The sequence below is a fragment of the Microtus pennsylvanicus genome, chromosome 1 (genome assembly GCF_037038515.1).
Source record: "Microtus pennsylvanicus isolate mMicPen1 chromosome 1, mMicPen1.hap1, whole genome shotgun sequence".
NCBI classification, from domain to species: domain Eukaryota; kingdom Metazoa; phylum Chordata; class Mammalia; order Rodentia; family Cricetidae; genus Microtus; species Microtus pennsylvanicus.
Window position 1 is genome coordinate 109,974,625 of NC_134579.1, and position 24,377 is coordinate 109,999,001.

General features: G+C 47.2%; 1 protein-coding gene across 2 annotated transcripts in view; it reads right to left on the reverse strand.

Moving 5' to 3' along the window:
- Positions 1 to 24,377, reverse strand: part of Tmem132c (transmembrane protein 132C) — a 317,389-nt gene that overhangs the window by 97,695 nt on the left and 195,317 nt on the right. For both annotated transcript variants that reach the window (XM_075978117.1, XM_075978107.1), the window contains exon 3: positions 3,704 to 3,850. In XM_075978117.1, the coding sequence (XP_075834232.1) occupies positions 3,704 to 3,850 (147 nt within the window). The remainder of the gene's footprint in view (positions 1 to 3,703; positions 3,851 to 24,377) is intronic.

Below are 24,377 nucleotides of genomic sequence, written 5' to 3' on the forward strand. Positions count from 1 at the left end.
ACAAGGTGGAATGGTTACCTGAGGACACACACACACACACACATACACACACACACACACATTTAAAAGGTATATTGTTTTTAGGTCCAAGTCCGTGGATGACTTGATATACAGTAACAGACAAATCTAATGCCTTGTGCGAGCTGCAGGGAGCTGGCTCAAGAACTCCACACACTCTGGGCACTTGAGATCAGGTGCGGCTCTCGCTCAGCGGTACCTACCCAGCATAGGGTGGGAAGCCTCACAGTGCTTTCTAAGGGTCCAAGTGAGGAATGGGAGTGAAGGGGGAACCGTATTAGTGTTGCACAGATGGCAAGGCTCCCCAGCAGCTGGCGGCTGTTTCACAGTGTGTGCCAGGCCCTTGCCATATAAATACTGTCCCTGGGGCTGAGTGGCAGCTATTGTGAGATCCTGGCTGTTACAGTCGCGATGGGTGTTTGTGCACACTGATGATACTGGTCGTTCCATAGCAAGGGTGCCAACGAAGGCAGATCACTTTCTCAGACGTCACTTAGAGAAACTGAGAGCAGGCAGACATAGCCAGGTCCCCCCCCCCAACACACACCTGATTGTGACCCTGGAACACACAGGGCTGACCACGTGGCTCTTCAGCATTTTCAGCAAATATCTCATCAGCCGTTCAAGGACTCTCAACCCATGTCTAATACAAAGAACTATTTACATGTGTAAACTCACTATCTGTTAATTAACACGCCTGCTTTCATTTCCTTAATTGTCTGTTGTAATTAGATTTTACATGGAACCAACGAGGAAGGCTTAATTTGTCCTCTGATCTCCCCTATAACTAAGGGCCTAGGCACACGTTTCTTTCTGGCCATGTTTTCTGCAAGGTTAAAGACTGAGACACTGAGGTGTGCTCCAAAATTCTTCCAGGGGTCACCATAGGGATGGCCAAGGCCGAAGCCAGGAGCTATTCAACATGACAGCTTTCTTTCATGGTTGGGTGTTGAAGGAGGGGGCTGCAGAGGGTCCCGTGGACTCACAAATAGGGCGCCCATAAACAAAGTGGAGTAGTTTTGCTTAACGGCAGCATCCTAAGGGTCGATTTAGACATGTCCTGTGACTTCACCTTCCTTTCCTGCATCTAAATTCCTTCAGGAAAGCGCCCTGAGAGGAGAAGCCAAGAGGGCCCTAACAAGAGAGAAAAACAAAACAAAACAAAACAACAACAACAAAAATGACCATACACTGTGTGCCTAAAAGGAAATACCACTTGGTACTCCATTCATATTTACACTTGCTGTTCAAAAACAAAAGCTCAGACATTGGAGATGGCAGTAGAGCTGAAGTCAGGTACCACAGACCTGTGGACTGCTCACAGGAACTTGTCGACTCTTGTGGCTGTGTTTTACTGACCTACGCAAAAACTGAATGTGTCAGAGAAACAGCTGGGATGCCAAATGGAGAAGGGTTTTCAATTTTTAATGAAGGAATTCTATGTCACTCAGGTTGGCAAGGCAATTCTTTTGCTAAGCAATTGCATGCAAGTAAGCACAAGGAAACCAAGCTCTATTCCAGCTAGACAGCACACAAGTCAGCCTGAATATTTCCTAAAGAGAGATTGGAGCCCACATTGAATGTTATCAGTTTCTCTGTTAATGCAAACAAACCACGTGCCTCACAAACTCAAAACTATTTGCATCAAGTATACAATGTACTCTGAGCATACCTCACTGTACCCAGTAGCCTCCCCTTATTGTCCCTTCCATTTCTTCCCACCCCACAGATTAGCAGAGAGCCATTTTTCTAGATACAGCTTTCACAACGACTTAACACTCTTCTACCAGCAACCATTAAGACAGGGTCGAACATAATATGCATTAGGAGGTGGTGGGTGCACTGTACCAGTTAGTTTTTGTTGGCTTGACACAAACTAGAGTCACTTGGGAAGAGGGTCCTCCATGGAGAGGTTGCCTATGTCATACTGACTATCTGTGGGGGCACTTTCTTGATTGATGACTGATGTGGGAGGTCCCAGCCCACTGTGGGTGGTGCCACGCCTGGGCAAGGTAGTTCTGCACGCTATAAGAAAGCTGGCTGAGCAAGTCATGAGGAGCAAGTCAGTAAGCAGCACCCTTCATGGCTTTTGCATCAGCTCCTGGCTCCAGGTTCCTGCACTGTTTGGGTTCTTGTCTTGACTTCCCTCAGTGATAGTGCGTCATCTGGAAGCCAAATAAACACTCGCTCTTCTTTCTTGGGTTGCTTTGGTCATGGTGTTCATCACAACAACAGAAACCCAAGCTAGAAAACCCACTTCAGTCCTCTGTTTTCTTTGTATACTAAAGAGAGATTTTTGTGGAAAGAAGCTCACTGTTTAGCATTATCTGGGACAGTGGTTCTCAGCCTTCCTAGAGCTGAGAACACTATTAAAATACAGTTTCTCATGTTGTGGTGACCCCCAACCATACAATTATTTTCATTGCTATTTCATAACTGTAATCTTGCTACTGCTTTGAGTCATAATGCAAATATCTGTATTTTCAAATAGTCTTAAGCTTAGGGGTCCCCTGTAAAAAGATTGCTTGACCCCGCCCCCTCAAAGGGGTTGTGACCCACAGATTGAGAACCAATGGTCTAGGTAACTCAAACCTCTAAACAGCCTTGATTAGGAAAAGCATTACTAGAACATCCCCATTGTCTCAACCAGCTGGCCTGGGTCTGAAAAAGCATGGGATAAAACTGGACTCGCGGAACATAACAGACAACAAGGGATACTGAGAACTCAAGAACAATGGCAATGGGTTTTTTATCCTACTGCATGTATTGGCTTTGTGGGAGCCTAGGCAGTTTGGATGCTCACTTTACTAGACCTGATGGAGGTGGGTGGTCCTTGGACTTCCCACAGGGCAGGGAACCCTGATTGCTCTTCAGGCTGATGAGGGAGGGGGACTTGATTGGGGGAGGGGGAGGGAAATGGGAGGTGGTGGCGGGAAGGAGGCAGAAATCTTTAATAAATAAATAAATAAATGGAAAAGCATTACTGTTTACTGGCATTAAGTTAAAGGCTTATGGTGGGATATTATGTAGCCATTACTACTGTCTGTAAGAAGTACTTAAAGTCAAAATAAAATGTCTCCTATATGAATGAAAACAAAACCATTGTAAAACCCCAAGTGGATACTATGATCCTAAACTTCTAAGACAAGTACCTAACTATGGATATTTTGTATATGGAGATTGTGTATGCAAGACCCTGGAAAGAGATGAACCCATGTCTCAGCAGCAGGTAAGAGGATGCCTTCAAGTGCCCGAGTTTTGATTTCGGAAGCAGCAGGTGTACTGGTCTCATAGCCATAAAACAACCACCTTCAGAGGTAACCCACAGTGTCTATGGAGAGCCTCGCACAGCCTCTCCACAGCATCCCAGTTTATCCTCCCCTTCCCTCTGTTCCTTCTCACCAGTGACTAAATCTAACATGGGCACAGGATTGAGCATTTTGTCACAGCACCCTCTGAAAGTTCACAGAAACAAGTTCAGGTGACAAAGCAGGGTGTGACGTCATTTCTTTCCCAATGCTTAAGGAGCACAAGGCTGGAAACCACACATGCTGGCACTTATTGTTGGTTATTTGGTACCTCAGCGGGCATTAGGTCCTGGGTTTAACATCTGGGCCAGCGGTGGTCAAGATGAAGCCAGATAAAATTGGATGCAAAATCAGAGTGCCCTGGAGGGGCTACTTACCTATTGCGGGTCCCAGGGCCCAGGCGCTGGCAGGCCACAGAGGTGGTGGTGTGCTTCCCTCCATTGCCCACCTCCTGTCTCACATCCCACTGCCGAGGCTCGCTGGTCTGTGCGCTCAGAATGTTCACCCCCTTCTTCACCTTGGCTCTGTGGATGGAGGGGGTGAGAAAGGGTCACAGTGTTAGACTTCAGCTTTCAGAGGTGTTGGGCCAGATTCAGCTGCTGCTGTCAAAGTGTATGGGGCGGTGGCCCTACTGGGACCACACGTGGAAGAGGAAGCAAAGCCCTCTCCCAAGGCTCATGAGTCATAGAACTTGCTGGAACATACTAGGACATTCCCTCAACCACACCAAAAAGTCATACATGTAGATCTACCAAGAAGGTAGAGAAATCATTCACCGGTACCGGTAGTAAGTTTATGTGTGGGTAAGTGCACAGAGTATAGTGCCCAAGGAGGCCAGAAGAAGGCACCAGATCTCTGGAGCTGGAGTGAGGGGTGCCTGTGAGCCACCATGTAGGTGCTGGGAACTGAACCCACGTCCTCTGCAAGAGCAGACAGCGCTCTTAACCATTGAGCCATTTCTCTAGCCACCCAAGCACGGAGTTTAAAGAAAGATGTGGGTAAGAACTAAAGACAAAGAACATGAAGACACAGGAGGGAATGACTCAGAAAGTGGCTTGGGAATCTAACATGTGACTATCAGGGGCAGGGAGCTGCAGGAGAAAATCCAGGAGGATTGCTTGCAAATTAGTTAGTGAAACTTCTAAAAGAGCATCTATCTTCATACTAGAAGAGACCAGTAGACTATATGTACAATGGACAATAACAAGCTACATGATCAGTGCATATTCAAATGCTATCTACTCAGAGGGGAGCTAGAGAGGAAAAGGTTGTCCTGGTTAACTTTAACATCAGTTGAGAAACTTGAAGGATCCCATTGAGCTGTGGGCATAGCTGGGGAGCCTGTACTTATTAACGGGTGCAGGAGAGCCCAGCCCACTGTGAGCGGCACTGAGAAGGTGATCCTGAATTATATAAGGAAGCTTGCTAGCTGAGCATGAACCCGCCATCCCACAGTCAGTATGCTCCATGGTTCCTGCCATGTTTCTTTGTCTGTGAAGTGAGTAACTTGGTTGGGGATAACAGTGTGTGGAATGACAAGAGAAGGTGCCATCAGGTTCCTGCTTGGAGTTTTTTCAATGATGGATTGGGAGTTGGGAGTGGGGTCCGGGTCCACAGCAGCCTCACGGAAGTGACTGGAATAATCTGAGCAGAAGGGACTTCAGACCTGAGCTCTGTGTCCAGCCTAGTTACAGATCCAGTGTCCCCACACATTAGAGTCTTCAAAACATGTACTCTTTATGGTCACGCTTGGGAAACCATGTGGGACGTGCTCCATGCAGCCAGGGGCGAAATGGTGGGATACAAGGAACAGGTCTAGACTTCAGAGAGACAGGCATGGGGGCACAGTGCAGGGAGAACCTAGGAGACTCCCAGCAACGATGCTGTGTGACTTTTGCAAACAAATGTCTGTTCACTCCAGATAGGGCACCCATGACAGACAAAGAATTGATTCATGAGCCAGTGAGTTCATTGGGGTGACAGACAGGAGCATGGGGGACTCAAAAGTGGCTTCAATCATCACCCCACCCCACAGAGTGTGGGATGGACTCGTGCAAGCTGTGTCCCTGGAGCTCTCAATTTGCAGGCAGCTCCACTCAAGAGCCTCTTCCTCCCCAGATGTTGTTGCTGCTTTGTAAACTTGGGGACCAGCTTTGGGAATCCTCTAGCTTTCCAGCTTCCCAAGCCAGATGTGTTCCTTAACTTCCTCCCTCAAGGAAGCAAAATTTCAGCACGGAGGAAGAAACTAACGACAGCCAATGAGATTCCTAACTTCTGTGATCTCAATGAGTATGTCACAAGATCTGATCAGTTAGAGGAGAGTTTGGGAATGAATAAGAGCCAAACATAGAGGAAACCAAGGGGAAAAAAAATACAGCTCAGGGCTGTAGAGTTGGAGAGGTTGTTAGAGTCTGGATGCTCTAGTAGAGGACCCAAGTTTGTTTCCCAGCACCCATATGTAGCTTGTAACTGCTTGTAACTCTAGTTCCTGGGGATCTGTATACAACACACACACACACACACGCACACACACACGCGCCTTAAGTTTTATATTAAATCGATGTGTTAAACACACTTAGTACAAAAAGATGAAGATACATTTGACAGGAGATATTTAAAGGTCCACTTTCATGCGACAGTCCCATCCTTCCTAGCAGAGAAACTGACACTCTCGGGTGCTCACAGCCCTGGCACCTCTCTCTGTTGCTGGGAAGTAAGGCTTCATGCCATGTGACCCAGCTGGAAACAGGCTATGGGTGCATTTGAACTTTGCTTGAGCTTCTAGATTTCAGCAAAGCTACACGTATTCCACCCCCGCCCCCCCGCAGTTCACACAAACTGGAGATCCCTGGTGGTCTGGGTGCTGGGTAGTTTCAAGTCAGAGATCTGGAGAGCTCGTCACTGAGGTAGGGAAGACCAAGAGCTAGAAGGACTTCTAGTGAGCATAGATCACTTTCTTGGGTGAGAACAATGGGTGCTTAAATCTATTCCATGGGCTGAACAGGGGAGAAAAGAAGCTCGGATCCAAGGACTGGAAATTTTGCAAGAGGAGGCTTGCAAAATCTCCACTGAAGATGGTGAGATGTACACTCTTCCTTGGAGATGCCCGGCTTTGTGGCCAGACAGAGGCTGGCTTTCCCAGCGTGGGTGAGTGGACTGGAGCCACACAGACTAGGGTAGGGGCTCAGCTCCAGTCACCTGCAGGTGTTTCTCTTACATCATCTGCTCCCAACAGAGATGTCCCTTGGTTTGTGGGACTGCTGTTGCTGGCCTTGGGGTTCAGAGATATCCTTGTTTACAATGCCTGGTGTTGAGCCCAGTGTTTCTCAGCACAGGCTGGGTGCTGGGATGCCTCAGGATGCCATCCAGGTATGGGCCTCACCTTGGTGGCAAACCCAGCCTCACTATAGGTACCTATGCTGGGCTCCCCCATCCGTCCTGCATGTTCATAGCCGGCAATCTTGCTCAGTTCTTGCTGGTTAGAAACAATAGCTTTATCCGTCTTTTCCCAATATGTAATAAGGGGTGATTAAGTGTTCTTAGAGAAAATCGATGCTCAGTACACATTTTGAACATTGAACGGCTAATTTCCACCCCGAGTTATCTCCCTCCGGTCATTTGTAACCTCGTTGTGTAATGCTTCCTCTAGAAGCTGCTGCATTCTGCTTGGATGTATGAACCTCTGTGAGGCATGAGGATATTTTTGGGTACCAACTCAGTCTTGGGCCCTGGGGACCCAGATCTAAACCTCAGACAGAATATGCCAGGAAATACAACCATGTAATTAGGAGCTGTCTGGAGTGCACCGTCCATCCCATTAGCACATGTTGGAGTCTGAGCTCTGGATCCTCAGAGTGTGGTCTCATTCATAAAGGGTCTTGGGGGTGGGGGGAACTGCAGCCATTATTGGCGAGCTCTAGGTTTGAGAGACCTTGCCTCGGTGAATAAGATGGAAGATGGATCAAGCTGAGCTCAATTTCCGGCTTTCATATGGATGTGCACATACATGCACAGATACCCACATACGTATGTCCACACACATACAAAAAACATGCGTGATCACATGCTCACCACACACACATACAAAGGAGGAAAGAGTCTCTGTGAACAGAACCAAGTTAAAAAGAGATCATAAAGGTGGGCCAGATCTAAACAGTTAGTGTCCTCACAAAGGGGAAGCTGGAAGCAAAAGTCCCAGTAGGAGAACCCACATTCGTGTGCAGGTAAACATGGCTGCCACTCACCAAGGAGAAATGTCAGGACAATGCCTGCATTAGTTACTTTTCTCATTGCTGGGACTTAAATACCAATAACAGTTACTTAAGGGAAAGGAGTGTTTGGCTCACAGTTTGAGGGTACAGTCCATCGCGGCAGGAGTGTGAAGTGGCTGGTCCCATGCCATCCCCACTCAGGAAGCAGTAAGAGATGAATGCTGGTACTCAGCTCACTTTCTCCTTTTGGTGCAGAACATGGGATGGTACCAACCCACATTCAGAGTGGGTCTTCCCGCATCAGTTAGCCAAGTCTAGAAGTAACCTTCCGGGCATGCCTCCTAGGCGAGTCTACACCCTGTCAGGTTGACACTATTAACCATCACTTCTTTGGTTACACAGCCCCAAGGGAAACACATGCTGATGCCTTTGTTCCACTTCCCTCTGCATCAGAAGAGAAGACATTCCCAAGGTGTTAGTGTAATGCAATTCTAATTGGTCTTCATAATAAAAACCCAGAGTCAGATTAATATCTAATCACCCCTAATGGGGGTGAAAGCTGAAAGATCAGAGAAGCAGAGCAACCAGCCACTAGCTCTTACCTCTATGAAATCTCCAGCCCGAATGGGGTATCCCACCTCTGCATGTCCTCAGACTGAATGCCGTCTCTATGAAAGCTCAGACTAAATCCTGAGCTCCTGTCTCCTCCTGCCTTACATTCCTCTCTTCACCCAGTCACATCACTTCCTGTCTCCACCTCCCTAGTCCTGGGATCAAAGATGGAGTCACCACCGCCGGACTCTGTTTCTCTTTGAGACTGAATTAATCTAGTGTACCTCAGGGTGGCCTTGAACTTACAGAGATCCACTGGCCTCTGGCTCTCAAGTGCTGCGTTTAAGGTGTGTGCCACCACTGCCTGGCCTCTGTGGCTAACTAGTGGCTCATGCTACACTCTGATCCTCAGGCAAGCTTTATTTGTTAGAGCACATACGAACTATCACCACATGTTAGCCACCCATGAGTGGCTCCATGTCACAGCTGTCCCAGAGAACTGGCCCAGATGCCAGCATGTGAGGATAGAAGCAAGCCCCCACTGCAGCTGCCCACCTGGTGGGGCTTCTAGGAGATGTAAGACCAACTGACATTACAAGGCAGAGGCGGCAGCCTTAGAGACTGGGGCTACTCAGCACGGCAGTTAGAGCTCTCCACCAGCCTGGCTCCAGGTGCTGTCATAGGAACACCACTTGCTTCTTGTACCCAGTGGTAGCTGCTGGTAAGGGGGGGACTTTTGCAGTGGGCACGCACTGCATGCGAGGGCACAGAGTAGAAGGTATGTATGTCTTCCTACTGCAGGAATACATGTAAGTTCATACCCACAGTCAGCCACTAACCTAGCATAGTTCCTGGGGAGATGCCAGGCTGGGGAAGGAGAGCTGGCTTGGGTTTCAATAGTTCAGAATACTAAGAAGGACCAGGTGAATGTGTGAATTTAGTGGCCCTGGTGCCCCTGTAGCTCTTCTGAGCTCAGGAAAGTCAAGCAGGGTGTCAGGGGCCAATGCTCAGGGAAGGTCAAATACATACAGCCTCCTCCTGGCTCTCTGCAAGCAAAGCCACCCAGGTTCTAGTCCCAAGCTGCTGGCGAGTCCCACACTCTCTGTGATTGTATTCATTTACTCAATGCTCTTCTTGAAATCAGCAATCTCTCTGCTATAGAAAAGTCATGTCACAAAGGAGTCCTTGTGTGGTTACATACTCGGTAATGAGAAATGTTTTTATATGAATGCACACTGAGATGAATATGTGACAGCAGAAATAAGAAAAACTTAATCATAGATCTCATAAGTTAACATATTTGGTTACCGGCATGTTCACACTCTCTAGTAAGGTGCAATATGTTAAGATTTAAAAAACGCAGACTTGCCGGGCGGTGGTGGCGCACGCCTTTAATCCCAGCACTCGGGAGGCAGCGGCAGGCGGATCTCTGTGAGTTCGAGGCCAGCCTGGTCTACTAGTGCCAGGACAGGCTCCAAAACTACAGAGAAACCCTGTCTCGAAAAACTAAAAAAAAAAAAAAAAAAAAAAAAAACGCAGACTTTTGTGAATATGGCTTGGTACAGACAATTCTTTTCTTCCCATTTCTTCCCTCCTTTTCCTCCCTCCCTCACTTCTTTTCAAGACAGTGTCTCAGCCTGTGATCCAAACTAGCCTGGAACTTTTAGCAATCCTCCTGCCTCAGCCTCTCTAGTGCTGGGATTAGACACATGCCACCCACCATCGTCACGGTTTTGTAGAATGTAAACTCACCGATCATGTACATGGTCACAGCTCTTTCTCAGCAGTGGGGGTCATTTTCCCACTTCCTTTCTCCCATGGGAACCCCATGGATACAGTCACCCTATACAGCCTGCCATATTCTGATCTGGCGCTGAGTGCTCCACACAGGGACAGGGTCCCTTCACAGACCAGGACCTACTTCCTCACCTCCTCTGCCAGTCTCTTTGACCGTCCTTAAATTACCTGACAGGGTAGATTGTCCACGTCTGTCAGGAACCAAGAAGGAGAAAATGAAGAGTTTGTGCATGGTTCCAAGGCATGAAATGTCCCCTGGTCATGCCTGTATTTCCTAAAAGAAGCCAGTTCATGAATGTATTGTGTGCATACACAGGCATGTGGATAAAGATGAGTTGTGTGTTACGTGCATGTACATACATGCATGAGTTACATGTATTATATGTGCACCTGTGTGTGTGCATGCACATGTGCATACGGGTGTACACATGTTAAAGCTCTTTGTCCTGCCCGTAGAATGACTCAGTTCCTGATTCCCTGATGTCAGTGACCACAGCCAGCCTGTCTGAGCACATGCTTCTCACCCCTCAGGTAGGAACAGGCACAGCCAAAGGTGTTTCTTACTAAGCATCTTTCTGTGTCATGATAATCTTATCGGATCTTGGCCCCTATGGGCCATTGCCTGTGGCTTCCCTGTGTTTGCTTCTATCTTGAGTTAACAGTGACTTCTTTATCAGCAGGTCTTTATAGCTTCGAGGCAAAGCTGGACCTCGAGAGCAGCAGGATTCCTGAAGCTGCTGTTCAGCTCCATTGCTTCTGATCCTCAGCAGTGGGTTCCCCGGCTCCATTGCAGACTCTGGTCTAAGATGTTCATTAACAACTCATGCACCACTGCACGGCTTCAATGGGCTTCCTTCTCAGACTTCCACTCTGCCTCCCCACACCGCTAGCTAAACAGCATGAAACAGGCACCTGTTGGAGTTGCAGAATTTTGCAAGCTGATTGTTAGATAAATCCGTTATCCATTTATAAACATAATATGTTTAGGATTGAACAATTAGGAAAGAGGAGCTGTGTTGCTAGGAGAGAGGGCCTGCTTTTTGTTCTGCCTAGCTTACACCAGAAATAATCACACAGAAACTGTATTCATTTAAACACTGCCTGGCTCATTAGCTCTAACTTCTTATTGGCTAATTTTTACATCTTAGTTTAACCAATTTCCATTAATCTGTGTATTGCTACATAACTGTGGTTTACCGGCAAGATTCTAACCAGTGTCTGCCCCAGGCAGGAGATCCATGGCATCTGCCACTCTGCCCTTTTCCCCAATATTCAGTTTTGTCTACTCCGCCTACCTAAGTTCCGCCCTATCAAAAGGCCAAGGCAGTTTCTTTATTCAACCAGCGAAAGCAACGCATACACAGAAGGACCTCCTACACCAGAGCTGGGCCTGGGGGTACAGGTAGGCATCTCTGGTATGTGGGAGGCTGAAGCAGAAGGATCATAAACTGCCTGGGCTACAGGATGAGTTCAAGGGCAGCCCAGACAACTTGTCCTGTATCATACTAAAATCACAAAAAAAGTGAGTAGATGGTTCAGTGGTTAAGAGTATGTACTAATCCTGCAGAGGACTCAAGTTCAATTCCCAGTATCCACACCAGGCAGCTCACAACTCCAGATCCAAGGGCTCTTTCGCCCTCTTCTGTCCTCCATGGGCATCACACTCATGTGCACATTCCCTCTGTCTCCACATATGCACAGTTAAAAATAATAAAAATACATCTTAAAGAATACAAAAGGTCTTGGGCCAAGGCTCAGTGGTAGTGACTTTACCTCACATGTGCCCAGCTCTGGGCTGTATCTTCAAAACCACACACAGAAAAGACAGGAGACACCCAAAACTCCACCACTCACTACTCGATTTCAGCTGCTTATCATCTGTCATCACGAGTTCATTTCTGTGGGCGTATCCATATAGAGGCAACGGTACACAGTATTAAATTATACAACATCTCTTCCAAGTTCTAGATTCAGCGGAATAGAGCACACTGGTACCTGAACCTGCACTCAGCCATTGGCAGAGGCGACAAATGGAGGTGTTTCTCCAAAGTGTCCCTTGATGGGCATTAACCGACACACCATGGGACCAGCTGACTCTATTAAAGGACAGTTTACACAGAAATATGTTCCCAGAGTCCTACATCCACTCTCCATCAATGGATGTATCATCTAACCACCCATACGGAATATTCTCATCTGCATTCCCGCATCCCAACCTCTGACCCCGACCCTGCCACAGCTGTTCCCACTTCCGCTTTGCATTTCAGAGGCAGACTTCTGAGAGTTACTCTGTATCCCGTCCCTCCTACGTCCGTACAGTGGAGTGTGGCCAAACGACAGATTAAAGGGCATGCTGGGAAGATTTGCTAGCAACACAATTATTTCCCCTTTATCATTCCTTCAGAATTAAATCATCTCGCAGAACGAGAACACTCCTAATTATTTCAAAGAGAACGTTCACACAATTGGTTTAAATTCATCAGAAATCCAAACGTGGTTCCCGCACAGCACGGCTGTCACACTCTCACATCTTATCTATGAGCTGCATCTCTTCCAGTTCGCCGGAGACTGATCCGTTTTCAATCACCCATTTATGTACCTTATAGAATACGAGTCTATGGGTCTGTCTGCTTGTGGTCCCGAATTATCCCTCTCACTTTCTTCTTCTTAATTTTTAATACAAACCTTTTTCAAAAATAGCAAATTTTCTTTATTCTTAAGAATTTCATAAAGGATTATATCTATCTTCATTGACCCCTCCAACTCTCTTTATGTCCCCCAACAAGTCCCCTCCCTACTTCATGCCCTTTTTTTTCTCTTTTTAATGACAATTAATCCTGCAAATATGTACATGAGTATGGGGCCATTCAGAACACCCTCAAAAAGGGATCCTCCCTTCTTCAGGTTGTTTATCTCTTGATGTTGGCTAGCTGAAAACAAAGCCATCTCTCGCTTCTGCTGCGCTAACTTTGTTGCTGTTTTGTTTTTGAGACAGGGTCTCACAGTATTTAGAACAGATTGGTCTCAAAATCATAGAGATCCATCTGCTTTTGTTGGGGTTAAAGGCATGCTCCCCCATGCCTGGTTTCTATTGTCCTGATTTTTTAACAGTTACATGGCAGGAGAAAAATGGCTGGGAGTCCATATTCTATGTCTATTGTTGATGGGGGTTTCTGTCTTGCCCGATCCTGCAGCTGTTCAGTCCCAAAGAAACACACAGAGGCCTACATTAATTATAAACTGTTTGGCTTATTAGCTCAGGCTTCTTTTTAATTTTTACATCTTAAATTAGCCCATAATTCTTATCTGTGATAGCCATGTGGCTTGCTACCTTATATCAGTGAGACATTCTCATCTTGATTCCTTTGAGTCTGGGTGACAACTGCAAACTGACTCTTTCTTCTTCCCAGAATTCTCCTGCTCTGGTCACCCCACCTCTACTTCCTACCTGGTCGCCCCCCTCCCCATACTTTCTGCCTGGCTACTGACCAATCAGTGCTTTATTAAACCAATACAACAGACAAATCTCTACAGGGTACAAGATCATTGTCCCACATCAGTCTAAGTCAATAATATGTCCAATGGCAGCCAGAATAAGGATGACCAACCACTCTGGAGTGTTTCCAGCATCAGCCCATTTTCGGCTACATGTTTGCCATGTGTTGAATGAGTTTGAATCCTTTAACTATACCACCAAACAGACCCATAACTAAGCTGACTCCTTTTGAAAAACTTGGTCAGAACCACAGTCACAGAAGCCACGGAGGGACCAGCCTCATGCCCATGATAAACAGTTTGTCCTCTGCTCATTACAAGGATATGTGATGGTTGACATTGATCATTGTGTTGATAGGCTCTAGAGTCACCTGGGACACACACTTCTGAGTGTGTCTGTGATGGTTTAACTGCAGAAGCCGCACCTTGAATGTAAGCAGCACCATCCCCTGGGCTAGGGTTCTAGACTGAAAAAGAAGGGAAAAAGTGCACCGAGCACCAGCATCCATCCCTCTCTACTTCTTGACATTGGGTACAATGTGATTAGCTGCTTCATGCTCCTTCTACCATGCCTCCTCTCTCCATGACTAATTGGATACTCAAACTATGACCCAAACAAACCCTTTCATCCTAAATTGCTCTCATCAGGTATTTTGTCACTGCCTAACAACTACAGGATGGCTGGTCTAGGAGCCAGGGGATAGGGTTTGAAATTAATGACCTGGACCTGTGCGTTCCCACTATGGTAGGGAAGATGAGCTAAAGGTAGTGCATGCTCATGCGTGCGCGCATACACACACACACACACACACACACACACACACACACACACATACACACACATACACACACACACACACAGCTACCTTGAGTGGAAACTACCCTACTTGCTCATCAAGAGCCACTGGTGCGAAACTATATTAATAATAAACACCAAAGAAGGCAAAAGGGTCCATCTGTCACGTTCCTAATGGCTCCCTATGCACTTTCTCACCAGCACCTGCATCTTCCTTGAGAGACATGAGAGCCAGTCACGGAAGAGGCAGGGCAGGCGGAGGAGGGCTCCAGTGAAGCGGCTGCATCAATATTGCATGAGGCTGGCCCACTAATTTGCCCCTGAAGGTGCCGCAATCTCTGCTTGCATTGCTCTCCACAGCACGGCAGTGAAACTCCCCAGTAAAACGTTTCAAAAAGGACAATGACGGGCAGCTCCCAGGATGGGCAGGCTCTTCATTCCACCCCCTTCTTGACCCTCACTGTCACTATTCTTGTTATATCGAGGTGTGTGATGGGACACAATGACAGCCACATGGTTGCTTCCCACTTCTTACCCGGCCCTCTCAGATCTTAGTTTAACCAGCACCAGAATGCCCTCTGTGGGCAAACCATTGGTATGTAGGCTATGATAGATGTCTTTCACCCACTTTAAGGTGCTGAAGGGGATTAGTAGCATGTGCCGAGAGGAACACTTACTTGGGCTCAAGAGCAGTCTCTACCAAGTTCAAACCCTCTGCCGTTGATTCATCATTTGCCAGTCACCATGATCTGCTTTTGCACACCCCTGCCTGCCTTTCACCTCGTTTTCCAGCTCTGAGTCATGACGAAGCAACACGCCCGGAGTTGTGCCTCTGACAGTTCCCTGCTTCTGCATGCCTTGTCTGTGCTGGCCTGGCTGGCGGCCTCTCCCTCTTCTCAGAGCAGATGTGCCTTAGGGAGGCTCACAAAAGAGTGGGATTTGCCTTCTCGTTTTTGTCCTTTGATCCTATTGTAATTTTATCCACAGCCTTTATCACTATACACCGTGTTTATTAATTCACCCTAATCAATCTCCCCCATTAGCAAGCCGACCTCATCAGAACCAGCGTGGTGTGACTCTGGATAGAGCCTCAGTTTCCACGTTGAATTCTCATCAGGGCAAGGTTGGTGTGACCCCACGTATCTCCTTAGATTCCCAGGATGAATCCCCCACTCACAAGGGATGGTATTGGAAAGTGGGTCCTTTAGAGGGGAATCAGGGCATCATGGAGAAGGCTTCATGAATGGGATCAGTGTCATTACAAAAGATGCCCTAGAGAGCCGCCAGACCCTGGCCAAGGGAGGACATAGCCAGAAGCTACCATCTATGAACATGGAAGCAACATTCACCTGTCCCCAAGTCTGCTGATCTCATGACCTTGAACTTCTAGCCTCTAGATCTGTAATGGATTAGCAGTTGTCTGATATTACCAATTGACACGATTTTGTTATCAGAGTCCTAACAAAGTAAGAGAGGAAAAAAAATCATTCACACATAGCAGTAGTTCCAGGACCTGGGATAGTTCATAACATGTGAGCACATGTGCATGCTCACACACACACACACACACACACACACACACACACACACACACACACACACACACACACCAGTCTCAAGCAGCACTGGCTTCAGACTTTTGAAGCATACAGGCCTTCCAGATTACACTGGGGGGCTCAGCTCTGATGTGCTGCATTTTGCTGAAGTTTCTGTTCTGTACTCTCAGCTCTCACAGAGGCTAGTGCAGAAGCCACTGTCCTGGACTACGAGCTCCTCCCAGGTCGTGTTGCGTTCACAGAATCCAGATGGGTGTGATATCTTGGAATTAAGTCCGTGGTGATTTCTCCTCTGAGACAAGCGGATGCTCTGCCTCCCTGAGGACAGGACAGGAGCACCTGCTCGCTGGTGACATCACCCTCTCATCAGCCGTGGAGAAGCAGGGTGAACTCTAGTGGTTCCTGGGATGTTTGCCTCGCCAGTGTCCCTGTGCTCCTTCCAGGCCATGTTCCTGATTTTTAAGGACAGTTTTCTATACCACACCCCAAAGAAGGACGCCCTGTGTTCTCAGAACTTGGTGGACAGGGCAGGGGGAAACTGCTTCTACTGGGAGCCACGAAAAAATTTCTCCATTGGGTAAGTGGCCAATTGCCATTTACAACATGATTATCGAGAGTGGATGCGAGACCTGCGGGGTCCTCTTGCTGTCACATGAGTTTTTCCCATGAGAACCCAGAAAGAAGGAGAATGTGAGAGCCTTTATTTAACCCCCCCAAACCTGCGCTAGGCCTGCATTCCCACTCCCCTCCACCTAGGAGCCCCTGACTGAGAATCTAATGTGTGGCTTTACTCTCCCCCGGTCCACAAATTACCGACTGTAGCTTCCTTTTTGATGAATTCCACCTTGAAGTTTGCCTTCTAAGGCTGGAATTATATTTTTGGTTGAAAAAAAAAAGGTGACCGAGAGAGGAAATGGAAATAAATTCAATCCATTGCTGTAAAAGGCAGTCTGTACCTGAGCGATGCAGGGCTGAAGCCAGCAGGAGCAGGAAGCCCTGCAGGGAAGCCACACTTCTGGAGGGGACAGCTCTGATTGGTCCACACACCGCCCATGGCAGCAAGTGTGTCCTGGAGGGAATGGGTCTGGGATGCTAATGTTTAGAATCCATACAGCCCAGGCTGTCCTTTGACTAAGAGACAGCAACTACAGATTCCTCACTTCCCCATAACCTTCCCATTCGGTGCCAGGGCTCCAGCCATCCTTGACTTTGAATTAACCCCTTCTTGTCTAGGCACCGCCGACCTCACTGAACTCTAGGGACCTGTTCTACCTTATATAAGGGCAGCTGACTTGTATTTATGGCCATGGAAGCAGGCTAAGGTCCATGCCACTACTCTGGTGTGGCTTGCCTGAGTTCTTTGGAGATTTGATGGCATGGGGATAGAAAAGAACACTCCTCTAAGCCCCATGAAGCTGGAAGCTATGAATGGAGGTTGCTGTGTGCCCGGATGGTTGTACAGAAGATTTCTGACAGTGGAGAGGGAAGCAGAGTCTTGATGCACCCTCAAGCCCCTGGATCCAGTTGTGCCCGAAGCTACACTTACATACTTGTTAGCTCGGAGACTGGTGAATGGATTCCTTTTTCTTTCCCATTTTTATATTCCTTCCCCAGTGTGTGTGTGTGTGTGTGTGTGTGTGTGTGTGTTCATGAGGGTGCCACAGTGTATATGTGGCAGTCAGAGAATATATTACAGGAGTCAGTTCTGTCCTTTAAACATGTAGATCAAACTTAGGCCATCAGACTGAATGGCAAGCAAGCGACTTTAGCCACCAATTCATCTTGCTAGCCCTTAACTTCCATTTTTTTAAAAAAATATTTATTTATTATGTATACAATATTTTGTCTACATGTATTCCTGGAGGCCAGAAGAGGGCACAAGACCTTATTACAGATGGTTATGAGCCACCCTGTGGTTGCTGGGAATTGAACTCAGGACCTTTGGAAGAGCAGGCAATGCCCTTAACCACTGAGCCATCTTTCCAGCCCCCTTAACTTCCATTTTTAAAAGATAGTAAGATATACACAGCATAAACTTTAGCATCAGAACTTGCATGTATGTGTGTGCATGCATGTGTCTGTGTTTATATATGTCTGCGTGTGGCACTGGGGGATAGAACCCAATCTTGCATATACCAGAAAATACTCTACTCCTATTCTATGCCTCAGTCCTAGGCTATATTTTCATGAACAAAAATACCATGGAACATGTATCTTCCAACTCTGTGTCTAAGGTAGCTGCTTCAGCTCCTGCCATTTATATTTTCATCCCAGCCAGGGGATGAGGAAGAGATCCACCAATGCAATCTTTAAATGATATAATCTAAAAGCAAGCATATATCTCTTTTACTCAGAAATGCTAAAAGGGAAATACAGGCTTATATTAGCTGCTTTTGGTTGTTGTGCTAAAACACCATGACTGGAAGCAGCTTATGAAAGAAAGAGTTAATTCATGGGCTGACGATTCTAAAGGGATAAGGGCCAGTCATGGTGGGGAGGCACGGCAGTGGAAGGAATGGGAAGCTGAGCACCCACATCCTCAAGTGCACAGGAGGAGCAGAGACGGTGAACTGGAGATGGAGTAGGGTATGAATGCACAGAGAATGCCTCACCCTTAGAGGTGCACTTTCTCCAGCAAGGCAGTATCCCTAAGGAGAACCACCATCTGGAGACCAAGTGTCCAAATAGCCGGCTTTACGGGTGAGCATCTCTCATTCAAACAGTCACAGGTGTACTCCGGGCAGATTGTATGGGAAAAGGAAGAAAGGATGATAGGGGTCAGCATTGACTGTATCTGGTGCAGGATGCAGCAGTGTGCAAGAGGGACAAGCAGAATATTGAGTGTTCTAAGAGCAAGAAGGGGAGTGGGGTGCCTGGAAGGGCCCGTCCCCATGAAGCACTGAAGGTTACTGTAGAGAGAAAGAGAATAGGTGCCATTTCTTTGAGGTTCTAGACAGATCAAGAGCTTGAGGCAGCAGGGAATGAGTGTATGAGCTTCACCAAAGGAACTTCTTCATGATGTTGGAAGCAGGGATCTCGAAACAGAGAGGGAGAGAAAAGACCGAGCTAGACCACAGACACCCAAGCCATGCTTAGGAGTGAGTACTGAAGATGGCAAGCAGAGATTTTGTGGGAGAGGTGGGCCCAGGAGTCTTGCCCTGTGGTCTCCTTGTTGAATTTAGGTTTTGTTCACATCATGGTTAGAGCGGTTCACAAGGGACCCTGGGCCTGACTTGCTGGTCAACCCTCTAGTTGATTTTGGTGAGCCTCAGGTCCCACTGAGAAGCTACAGCTCAAAAATAAAACAGGTGGGCAGAGCCAGAGGACAGCCTGATCTCTGGCTGTCACACACCCCCCCCCCCACATCCTGAAACACATGCACACACATACCTGCTCACATAAACATGCATACACATGCATGTGCACACTCATAAACACACACAGATGACTGCTAGAGTCGGGACAGATGAGGGAGGATGAGAAGAATAAATTCTCTGAAGGTATTTGAGAAGCCCCACACCTTACATTTGCTTTAAGACAATAAACCTTCAATGAAGCACCCCTTTGCCTTTACTCCAGTGCTTGGCCAAGGCAGACATCACTAATCAATTCTGAAGAGCCAAGTTAAGGCCTATCAAATATTTATAGTGTGGTGCTCCTCCAGTGAGCTTGTGTTCAATTGTTCAATATGTTGATACCCAGAGAATGCTCAGGCAATATGATAACCCATGTATCAGTATTTTAAGGTCTTGCTATGTTGTTAATTTCTCTGGCTCACTGAGAAAAATTCCAAACAACACCCACACACATCCTGAGGGTAAAGATGACGGACAGCCCCTTCCCACTGCAGTCTGCAGCAGAGTATCTGATTTTTGGATAGTACCAAGTAAGAAATGGCAGTCCCAACGTGACAGATGAAAAAGAGTGATGCTCCACTGGCAAGAGGATGTAAATAAAGATTCAAGACCCTCAGCATAAAGGCTACATGACACCTGGCTGTGTCCATCGGGTTGGGGACAGCAAAGTCCTTAATCTGTCACTCAAATCCTTGATAAGGCCTAGGCATTAGTGTCAGGATGAACACTCGAATAAATAGACAGGAGATGATGAGCCCAAAGAAGAAAGAGGAGAAAAGTGGAGAGAGGCTAGGAAGGAGGGAAGAGTAGAGGGGGATGCAGATGAGGTGGGAAAGGGGAGGGGAAGAAAGAAAAGGCACAGCACACTCGGGAGGGGTGCCCCCAACCTTAGAACAGGTGGAGGCAGACCTGAAGAAGTGATGAAGCTGAGGGGCAACAGGAAACCTAGACGCTGCGAAGTCTGAGCTGGGGGGATGGTCTGTCATCCCTCGTTAGCGTCAGGAAGATTGCCCAGCCAGTAGGGGCAGCCACAATCTGTAGAGAAGATAAAAAAGGCCCCTCCCTCAACTTGGCTTCCCAGGGGAAGGACAGGGAAAGACCTCAAGGTGTTCAGTGACCATCGACACCGAAGCTGAGAGAAACAATGCATGTGTGGCTTGCTCAGCATGACCCTCATGTCCTGCTGTCCCAGAGTGACTGCTATGAAGACATCCCTCCTTTCCCTTCTGAGAAATCCCTAGGCTGGACCATAAAGTACCATCACCACTGCAGCTGGGAAGTAGCCTCCCCCCCCCCCCAAGCTGTGCCCTGGGCAGTAGCAAGCAGAGCTGGGCAGGGAGGTGACAGACCATGGGAGCTCTTCTCTAGGATGCATTGCTTTGGGAGAATCAGGCTTTCCAAAGGTGGAGGAAAACCTGGCATTGTGTGTCTAATCTCCTCCCCAAACACTATGCACTACAGTCTTTTGCAAGCAGTATGTAAATTATATATTAACAAATTATAGTCATATTCTGCTCACTGTATGCAGAACTCTTTCCCATGTCTATAAACATACACGTGTCCCATCCATAGAGGAGGCAGCACAATTATTGACCCCTGGATACAGGAATAAAGAAGGCTGGACAGTTCAGCCCACCCTAGGGCTTGCACAGTTTAGAAGCGTGCAACCTGAAATTCTTGGTAGGGTCTTCTGCCTCAGGTTTCTCTCTCTCTCTCTCTCTCTCTCTCTCTCTCTCTCTCTCTCACACACACACACACACACACACACACACACCAATGGCTACTTCAAAGGAGTAAGGAAGAAATTTAGATTGAAGCTGAAGATAAAAGAAAATATTTTCATAACACTCCAAAAACTCACAAAAGATTCTTTGCAATTCTGCATAATTAGGACATAATAACCAATTTAAATTTTAATATTTATTTACTTATGTGCATATGGGCTCACGTGCACACACACCCTGGTGCACACGGGGAGGCTAGAGGACATCGCTCAGGAGTGGGTTCTTTTCTTCTAACTTGTGGGTGCCAAGAATCCAATTTAGGTAATCAGACTCGGTGTGAAGTGCCTTCACCCACTGAGCCATCTAGTCACCCCAATAACGACTTTAAATCAGTGAAGAGAACTGGGGAGACGATGATGTATAGATGCATGCATACATGCATCCCTTCCTACTGCAGCCTCTTTTCTGGAACATGAGGCCCTGAGCACTGACATATGGGGACAAGAAGAGACACAGGCCACCTGCCCCTTAGAGGCCACCTAAATTTGCCCGTGTCTCGCTTTCTGTTCAAAGCCATGTAGATGAGACCCCTGTGTTAATTGCAAAACAGCCCTAGACAAGAAGAAAAGGTTCCCAGAATGCAGCCAGACACGCCCCTCTCATCTCATTAATTGTCAGCGTGTTACTTCATTTTCTGCACAAATAAACCACTGGCCCGGAAAACATGAGCCTGATCCATGCGGACCCAGAAAGGGCAGGGCGGCCTCGGAGCCCCAGGACATGTTTGTTTCCTCTGTGTAGGATGTCGACTCTAATAAAGGGAGATGGCCGGAGCTTAACTGTGCTTTCCCCAGAGGGTGAGACGGCTGGTACCTGAATTTCAATGGTTCTCATTGCAACATCGTACCATCCCCAGGCTTCTGGCTCAGGAGTCTATCCTGTCTCTGAGAATAAGCTCCTCTGGTAACCAAGGCAGCCTGTGCTATGCCTATCTGGGACATCTCTTGATAGCCTGATGCCCAGCTTCGCATAAATACTCTAGTCCCAAGAAACTGCTCTACCTGGCTCCATCAAACTCCGAGGTCAAAAGCTCATCTCCAGGAGTGTTCCTTCCTCCTGGTAGAAGCTATGGTGTTGAACAGAATGTGAGGAACTTCCTCACGATATTTATTTATTTTTTTCTTTATAGAGAGGGTCTCATATCACCCAGGTTGACCTTGAACCCCTGATCCTCTTGCCTTTATCTCCCCAGTCTGAAAATTACGGGCATGCATCACCATGCGGTTTATGCAGTGCTGGGGATTGAACCCAGGGCTCTGGGCATGCCAGATGGGCACTCTACCGCCTGATCCACATTCTCAGACTTGTTCACTGTAAAGAAAAGCATGTTTGCCACACCTGACTTGCAGCCTTGATTTCTTTTGAGAGATCCAATTATAAAATTATGTCTTAAACCTCTCTGGGTTTCAGTTTGAGGGTACCCCAAGCTGGCATTGTCTACCTTCTCTTGTATTCATGGGGCTCAACACTCTTGTCTCACAGGAATGGCACCTGCCTATTTGGCTGTTTGAATAGGCCAGTGGCATATCCATCTTCTACATGAGCATCTGAGCCTGTAGCTTGTGTGGCAAGTTGATGTCAGGCACTCCAGGGCACTGCCTCCTCTACGCAGGTCCTTCTGCTGCAGGCCAGGTTTGGTATGGGCCGTGTGTCCTTGTAAGTGGTCTTACCCCTACTATATTGCCCATGGGTCTCTTCAAGAAGACAGCCTGGTCAATTGTGTGTGAAGAAGAGGCCCAGATAATCGTCAAGGAGGCATAGAATGGGTTGGATGGAAGGGAGGCTGGGCACGGTGAAGGCATTTGTTCCTTAGATGAATCGTCCTCACGGAGTCTGGACGAGTCTTCAGTGAGAAGAACTCTCCCCAGGGCTTACATCTCATTTTGTACCTGTCATCTCTCCTAATCATCTTTTCCTTCCTTGCAAGGAAAAAGTTCCCAAGGTAATTTGACATGTCACCGTAGCTCCTGATGGAGCCAGGCCAAACTCCCTCACACTGTGTGTGAACTAAGTGAACCCCTGTCTGAGGGGCTGAGTCTCTCAGCAGTGCTCCTCCTGGGGGCCAGAGAAGGAAGGCTGCAGAAAGTGTCCCCAGTGCAGGGAGAGGGACGAAGAGGCGACTCTCCCACCCCTGGGAACTGGTATTATTGGTAGTTGTGAGCTGCTTAGCACGGGGTCTGGGAACTGAATGCAGGTCCTTTGCAAGACTGCAAGCACTCTTGACTGCCTAGCCATCTCCCCATCTTCTCAAAGAGATTTTCAACCACTACCGTCCGTTCATCTCCTGATCTTCCCAGTGCTTGGGCATGGAGGCCAGGGAAATTGTGCCAGAACTCTTCCCAGGCATCTCTTCCCTTCAGTGTCTTCCACTGCTGCTTTCCTATCCCTGAAGCCAGACTGTTTTTTGGAAAGGGTTTTCTCTTCTCTTCTCTTCTCTTCTCTTCTCTTCTCTTCTCTTCTCTTCTCTTCTCTTCTCTTCTCTTCTCTTCTTTCTTTCTTTCTTTCTTTCTTTCTTTCTTTCTTTTCTTTCTTTCTTTTTTTCTAACTTCATTTTAAGTAGATCTGTGTGACTGTCCTTCCCCTAGAGGACCAAACTGCTTCCTGCTCTGTATCATCCATTCTGCTTTATTCCATCCTGGCAACTGTCTCTCTGCACACTGTAACAAGTCTGTATTTCGTCTTTTCTCCCCCAGAGAGCCAGGCCCACATGCACAGGGATGTGTCTTGAGCTCACATCTATATCATATACTGACTCAAAGAGGCACTCAATAAGTACCTTGGTCACATGAGCTCAGATAGACAAGAAAGAAAATCACAAAAGTCTTAGCATTACAAAAGGGAGGCATGAGGGCTAGGAAGGGAGCTGGTTCAGGGAGAGCATAAAGATCTGAGTTCAAATCCCTAGAGCCCATGTAAAGCTATACCTGTGATTTCAGCACTTCTATAGCAAGAAGAGAGGCAGACATAGGAGCATCCCTGAAAGCCCACGGTCTAGCAAACATTGTGAATGCAGTGGCCAAGCCTGTCTCAAACAAGCTAGAAGGTGAGGACCACCCAAAGTTGTCCTGTGACCTCCATATGTGCACTGTGATAGGTATGTACCCAATCTCTCTCACACAAACAGAAACATAAACATAAACACATATATATTAAAAGAAACAGATGTGTGAATGCATACGAAGTCACATCCCACCCTGACTTGGGTGGTATGAGGAACAGACTCTGGTTGGATAGTGAAGTACTGAATAGTGTTGCCCCAAGCAAGAAAATTCATCCAAATTGCTCATGGTTACCCCATCTGGCCAGTAGGCCATGTAGCCTACTTAAATAGTGCCAGAGAACTTGCCCTGTAGATATCTTTGTATGTGTGTTAATAGTGAGAATGTGTGAGATACTTGAGCCCTTAGTGACTGTGATGGTAAATTGTGGATGCTCTGCCCAGTGAATATAAAGTGACCATGGACAGTTGAGAGTAGTCTCTGATACAGAAACAGCTCTGTGAAA